Source organism: Phyllobates terribilis, unplaced genomic scaffold (assembly GCF_046119375.1).
Source record: "Phyllobates terribilis strain yellow unplaced genomic scaffold, ASM4611937v1 Scaffold_1__5_contigs__length_1240528914, whole genome shotgun sequence".
Lineage (NCBI taxonomy): Eukaryota > Metazoa > Chordata > Amphibia > Anura > Dendrobatidae > Phyllobates > Phyllobates terribilis.
The window spans coordinates 1,067,036,058-1,067,043,324 of record NW_027362761.1 but is presented as its reverse complement, the minus strand read 5'-3'; the positions used below and the strand labels follow the sequence as shown (position 1 = coordinate 1,067,043,324).

The 7,267-nt window shown below is 46.4% G+C and overlaps 1 protein-coding gene across 7 annotated transcripts in view; it reads left to right on the top strand.

Moving 5' to 3' along the window:
- The first annotated feature begins 568 nt into the window (after positions 1-568).
- EXOC1 (exocyst complex component 1) overlaps positions 569-7,267 on the top strand; it is a 71,472-nt gene continuing 64,773 nt past the window's right edge. For 3 of the 7 annotated variants that reach the window (XM_073645453.1, XM_073645457.1, XM_073645455.1), the window contains exons 1-2: positions 570-730; positions 4,374-4,528. In XM_073645453.1, the coding sequence (XP_073501554.1) occupies positions 4,405-4,528 (124 nt within the window). In that variant the 5' untranslated portion in view covers positions 570-730; positions 4,374-4,404. Of the gene's footprint in view, positions 731-4,373; positions 4,529-7,267 lie in introns of all 7 variants that reach the window. The other 4 variants (XM_073645454.1, XM_073645452.1, XM_073645456.1 and 1 more) reach the window with 3 other exon arrangements.

The following is a 7,267-nucleotide window of genomic DNA, read 5'->3' as shown; positions in this document are numbered from 1 at the left end:
GAGGCTATTTGCCCGCTTTGATGCCAGTGCTGATGCCCAGAACCCATTTCGGCCAGGATAGAGTGACCTGAATTTGATGTGGGGCATCACTATGTATGTAATGGCTGTGTGAGATCAGTGGCCCAAAGTCATTTACCCCTTTCAATAACGCATTTCAGTGTCCACTCTGATGCCCATTTTTGTGCCAGTTTTATAACTTTTGTAGTCGCTTTTAAGCTTATTCACATCAGGGCACCTCACTGTAATGTATTTTATTGTTGTAATTTTTATTTTTGTCATTAAACCTGTAAAAAAAACAGAAAAAAAAAGAAATTGCCCAAATAAGAAACCAACTTCAGCATTTTTATTTCATCCCACTTGGAATTCATTACATGGTAAAACGAATGGTGACATTAAATACCACAACCCGTCCTGCAAGAAACCAAATATTTAAGGCTTTTGGAAAGGGAGGGGAAATGAAAATGGTCTCCGGATGTGGAGGGGTTAATCCCCCATCAGTAATAACGCGGCGCCGGTATGTGTACTGGTGCAGAGCACACGCTTCTCAGTGTACTGTCTGCTTGTATGAATAAAGTTTTCTGGGTTTGAATGTGTTTCTTCCTCCCGCAAGGGCTTTCTGTGAGGTGTAGTCCCATCGCTGTGTCCTCCCTTCCCCGGCCCTGGTGACTGGGAGCGGCAGGAAAGCCGAGGAGAGTGCGTGGTGACGGCGGAGAGGCCTCCGTGGTTTCCGGTGAGTGGCGGGCGGCTCCGTTTTCTGTGTACAGTCCAGGCTGCGGGATATCCGTGCTTATACGCCCGGGGTCCTATTAGCAGAATAAAGGTTTTTTTCCTAGTGATTCTTCTCCATACACTGCTGTATATAAAGCAGCCCAATGCGTGACCTGTCTGCGGTGGTGTGTGTAACAGCCTATGGTGCCAGCACCTGTGCCCTGCCCTGCCCTGACAGAAGGCTGATGCTACGGTGCCAGTCTGTGGTGGTAGCTGTTTGCCTTCGGTGCCAGTACCTGTGCCCTGCCCTGACAGGAGGCTGATGCTCAGGTGCCAGCCTATGGTGATGGTGGTAGCTGTTGGCCTTCGGTGCCAGTACCTTTGCCCTGCCCTGACAGGAGGCTGGTGCCCAGGTGCCAGCCTATGGTGATGGTGGTAGCTGTTGGCCTTTGGTGCCAGTACCTGTGCCCTGTCCTGACAGGAGGCTGATGCTCTGGTGCCAGCCTATGGTGATGGTGGTAGCTGTTGGCCTTCGGTGCCAGTACCTGTGCCCTGCACTGACAAGAGGCTGATGCTAGGGTGCCAGTCTGTGGTGGTAGCTGTTTGCCTTCGGTGCCAGCACCTGTGCCCTGATGGGAGGCTGATGCTCAGGTGCCAGCCTATGATGATGGTGGTAGCTGTTTGTCTTCGGTGCCAGCACCTGTGCCCTGCCCTGACAGAAGGCTGATGCTCTGGTGCCAGCCTATGGTGGTAGCTCTTTGCCGTCGGTGCCTACACCTGTGCCCTGCACTGACAGGAGGCTGATGCTAGGGTGCCAGTCTGTGGTGGTAGCTGTTTGCCTTCGGTCCCAGCACCTGTTCCCTGCCCTAATGGGAGGCTGATGCTCAGGTGCCAGCCTATGGTGATGGTGGTAGCTGTTGGCCTTCGGTGCCAGCACCTGTGCCCTGCCCTGACAGGAGGCTGGTGCCCAGATGCCAGCCTATGGTGATGGTGGTAGCTGTTGGCCTTCGGTGCCAGCCTATGGTGATGGTGGTAGCTGTTGGCCTTCGGTGCCAGCACCTGTGCCCTGCCCTGACAGGAGGCTGATGCTCAGGTGCCGCCCTGCAGGTGGCTGCTTATGGTGAAGCTTCTGTATACCCCATCAGTCCTCACGGGGTTCACACTTGGCGGCTGCTGGCTCTGTCACCATATAGTTTGTGTCCTCCATTGCACTGACCATCTGACTCTGGACGATGCTCCTCCTTTTTGGATCTGTGCACCGTACTCTACAGATGTGGTGCGTCCGCGGAGGCCATGTATGAAGGAACGGCCCGCCGTGCAGGCCAGGTGGGTAGATTGGCAGGGGAGCATGTAATGCACAGCATTTATGCTCCTAAGTGCACCCAGTGTGCCATAGAGGAGGACACTGGGCAGGGACGAGCCGCGTTACCAGAGCTAAAGGACCCAGTGTGATCTGTGTGTCCTCCATCTTCTCTGTACGAGCCTGAATCTGTTGGAGGATATGTGAGCCGCCATTGGGGTGACATTGTGAGCGCATAGGACACGTAATCCAGGGACCTGTCGCTGCCTCGGTACAAACCGCTACGTTTCAGGCCTCATTCAGACATCTGTGTTTTTATTGTACGTAAAAAAAAAACGTTGATTATTATCAGTGTTTTGGATCTCATTTTCATTAGTATTTGGTCCTTGTGTCAGTTTTTACCATCAGTGTTTTATCAGCAATTTTTCATGTATCTAAAAAAAAAAAAAAAAAAATAGTAAGGTTCTCCCATCCACTGCAATGTTAATCTCGGCCGGCACAGACTGTGCACTGGAGCCTTCCCTGTGCTGTCAGTGATTTCACAGACCTATGGACTTGTATGGATCGTTTTGATTCATAACTGATCAAAGATGGACATGTCTCTGATTTATTTTTTTTTTGTGGACACTTGGTGACATGTGAATAGCCACATAGACTATAATGGGCACATGTTCTACCCGTTAATGCACTGCTCCATCAGTTGTCTTTTTTTTATTTCCGCACTGGAGTGGTTGTGCTAATGTAAGTTCCCTTACCCTAGTCTTATACTTACTAGCTGCCGTCTATAGCTTTTCCAGGTCCCAGACCGCCACCTTCTGACTGACCAGAAGTCAAAGGTAATGGTCACAAGCTCTCAATGTAAGTCTGAGGTCCTTGTTCTGTCTTTCATAGACTTATACTGAGTTGTGACTTCCGGATCGTCCAACTAACATGGAGCGATCCGGCAGGTCACAAACTACAGGAGACCAACTAGAGTGGCACCGAACAGAAGACAACAGCGGCTGGTAAGTATAAGGCTAGGTGCAGGCAGTGGTAAAATAAAAAAAACCTGCCAGAGTGGTCCTTCAAAATCACAGAACATATACGTGAAACACAGATGTCTGATTGCGGCCTCGGGCTATGTTCACACACGTGTTTTTTTTTTGCAGCTAAATCTGCTGACAACTTTTCTCTGGCAGGAAAACGGCTGCGTCAAAAATGCAGGTTTTGCTGCCTTTTTTTAGATGCATTTTTTCAGCGGTTTTTTTTCTTCCCGCTGTCTTTCTGTCTCTATTCATGCATAAAGTTCTGTGGAAAAAAAATAAAATCTCATTCTGTTTTTGGCATAATGGGGGAAGTGAATTGTTCAGGAATAGTTTAGACATTGGCAATGCATTGAGTTTGTATGACACGATTTGCTTTCACACTATGGGATCAATTTCACACCTCACTGGGCCACAGGTATTGTTCAATCTCACATCTAGCTCAGCTAATGTTTACACCCTCTACACATTGCTGCTTTATTTAAACTCTCCCAATACAAACAGCCATCTCAGTGACCAAGACAAGATGGTTAATCACAAAATAGAACCCATGTTTTGCCATCAAAAACGCTGAAATAAATTTAGCTGCGTTTTTTGATACTTTTTTTTTTTTTTTTTTTTTTTTCACCACCCATTACTTCCTATGGGTGAAAAACCGCTGAAAGAAGTGACATTGCCTTATTTTCCAAAAACGTAAGCAAGGCAGAAAATACGCAGCAAACAAAAAGCAACATGTGTGAACAGAGAACTCTGGTTTCTCATAGACTTTGCTGGTACTGCAAAACGCAGCTGAAAATGTGCATAAAAATCTGCTGCAAATTCTGCAGCAAAACACAACGTGTGTGAACTTAGCCTTGGAGTGATAAACTAGTATATATGCACCGGAATTGTAGATCAATTTGAGCACAAAAAAAGCAGGTGCATAGGCATTGCAGTTTTCACCATGATTATGCAACCTCCCCGACAAGTGGGTGCACGGCAATGCTTAAAGGGGTTTCCTGGGACTTGTTTATAGATAAACATGATCTACACTGGACACAGGAGTCTGCCACCCGGCACCCCCTACCCTTCAGCAGACTGATGGAAACAATGACCATCGCGGGTCCATACATTGCTTAGCAGCTGTTGCCAAGTACTGCAGTTTATTTCCTACTCATTTATGACAACTTGTTGGCTGTCAAAAGAAGTTTAAGGCAATCTGTGCAGGTCGTGAATTTGGTGTAGCTAAAGAATAAAACTCTTGTACTGGAGCCTTTATGCCGTTTCTTGATTCCTTTTAGTTAATTTTTTTCATAAACGCAATAATTTCTCATGTTGTATTTAGATTCTCTTTCTCTTACTAGGTGACATAGATGTGAATTTGGCGCCTGGAGGATGACTGCCATTAAGCATGCCCTGCAGAGGGATATCTTCACCCCTAATGATGAGCGCCTTCTGAGTATTGTCAATGTCTGCAAAGCTGGGAAAAAGAAGAAAAACTGTTTCCTATGTGCCACCGGTAAGTTAGCGGAGGATGCGGCATCTTCTAGATATTTACACAGCAGAAGCGGCCAGAACAAAGTTCATATATACAGTGGGTACGGAAAGTATTCATACTCCTTTAAATTTTTCACTCATTGTTTCATTGCAGCCATTTGGTAAATTCTAAAAAGTTCATTTTTTTTTGCTCATTAAAGTACACTCTGCACCCCATCTTGACTGAAAAAACAGAAATGTAGAAATTTTTGCAAATTTATGAAAAAAGAAAAACTGAAATATCACATGGTCATAAGTATTCAGACCCTTTGCTCAGACACTCATATTTAAGTCACATGCTGTCCATTTCCTTGTGATCCTCCTTGAGATGGTTCTACTCCTTCATTGGAGTCCAGCTGTGTTTAATTAAACTGATAGGACTTGATTTGGAAAGGCACACACCTGTCTATATAAGACCTCACAGCTCACAGTGCATGTCAGACCAAATCAGAATGATGAGCTCAGAGACAGAATTGTGGCAAGGCACAGATCTGACCAAGGTTATAAAATAACTAGATGGTGGCCCGATTCTAACGCATCGGGTATTCTAGAATATGTATGCGGCCGACCGGGCGCAATCATCAGAGAGGTTTTTAAATTTGGCACCAATATCGCTGACTGGTCGCGGCCACGACCAATCAGCGAATCGCATTAATGAGGACCGGGGAGCAGCGCTGCCTGTGCGGGTACTTCCGCTGCGAGCAGCTAGCGCCGGTCATCTCCCGGCTGCATCGCCGCTGACCTCCGTGCAGCAGATGAGCCGCTAACGGCCGCCATCTTTTTCTGAAATCCCGCGTTGCTGATTGGCCGCGGCCGGACCAATCAGCGACACGGGATTTTCTGGACAGAAGGACAGACAGACGGGATAAGACGATTATATATATTATATTTCTGCATTACTCAAGGTTCCTAAGAGCACAGTGGCCTCCATAATCCTTAAATTTAAGAAATTTGGGACCACCAGAAGTCTTCCTAGACCTGGCCGTCCAGCCAAACTGAGCAATCGTGGGAGAAGAGCCTTGGTGAGATAGGTAAAGAAGAACCCCAAGATCACTGTGGCTGAGCTCCACAGATGCAGTAGGGAGATGGGAGAAAGTTCCACAAATTCAACTATCACTGCGGCCCTCCACCAGTCGGGCCTTTATGGCAGAGTGGCCCAACGGAAGCCTTTCCTCAGTGCAAGACATATGAACGCCTGCATAGAGTTTGCTCAAAAACACATGGAGGACTCCCAGACTATGAGAAATAAGATTCTCTGGTCTGATGAGATGAAGATAGAATTATCAACAAAAGGTTCTAAGCGGTATGTGTGGAGAAATCCTGGAACTGCTCATCACCTGCCCAATACAATCCCAACAGTGAAACATGGTGGTGGCAGCATCATGCTATGGGGGTGTTTTTCAGCTGCAGGGACAGGACGACTGGTTGCAATAGAAGGAAACATGAATGCGGCCAAGTACAGACATATCCTGGATGAAAACCTCTTCCAGAGTGCTCTGGACCTCAGACTTGGACGAAGGTTCACCTTCGAACAAGACAATGACCCTAAGCACACAGCTAAAATAACAAAGGACTGGCTTCAGAACAACTCTGTGACCATTCTTGACTGGCCCAGCCAGAGCCCTGACCTATACCCAATTGAGCATCTCTGGAGAGACCTGAAAATGGCTGTCTACCAACGTTCACCATCCAACCTGACGGAACTGGAGAGGATCTGCAAGGAAGAATGGCTGAGGATCCCCAAATCCAGGTGTGAAAAACTTGTTGCATCATTTCCAAGAAGACTCATGGCTGTACTAGCTCAAAAGGGTGCTTCTACTCAATACTGAGCAAAGGATCTGAATACTTATGACCATGTGATATTTCAGTTTTTCTTTTATAATAAATTTGCAAAAATTTCTACATTTCTGGGTTTTTTTTTCAGTCAAGATGGGGTGCAGAGTGTACTTTAATGAGAAAAAAAATGAACTTTTTAGAATTTACCAAATGGCTGCAATGAAACAAAGAGTGAAAAATGTAAAGGGGTCTGAATACTTTCCGTACCCACTGTATATATCATGAAAGGTGTTCAGGGAACCTTTGGTTTAGAAGTAGAAATTTTCTATTAAGAAATTCTGTCATCTGTGTGAGTGATGCAAAAATACAGCTGGGGGGATGCCATGTGGTCACCTAGGGGTTGTTATTTGTTGTAAGTGGCACAGTTATAATGCCAGCCTTAGCACTTCAACAATCTACTACTGTATACTGTGTGTCCATACAACCTCCAAAATGGGCAGTTTTTGCCATTCAGCGCTGTGGGCACATAATATACTTCCAGTATGGTTTACAATTTTATATGGAAAATTTTCTGTCAACTTTATGGTAGTAGTAGTTTCTACTCTACTATTAGAAGGTGCCATGGCTCTTGTGTAAGTGCTGCAGCCTCTTCAATGGTAGTGGTGGTGCCTGGGCATTGCATCATGTCCCACTCAGTACAATGGGACATTTGCAAACAGTGCACCACAGTATACAGAGCAATGATCATACAGGAGGCGGTAGTAATCATACAAGCCCTGTGGCCCCTTTAGACAGTTGATTGACAAGGTTGCGATAGTCAGACACCCCCTGATCTGATAGATCAGCAATACTGTGATCACAGAAAATGGAAAGGCTACATGCTCTACAGTGTAATGCAGGGGCTCTGCGACCAGGTGGGAGCTGGGCTTGCAGGCGGGGACTCGGC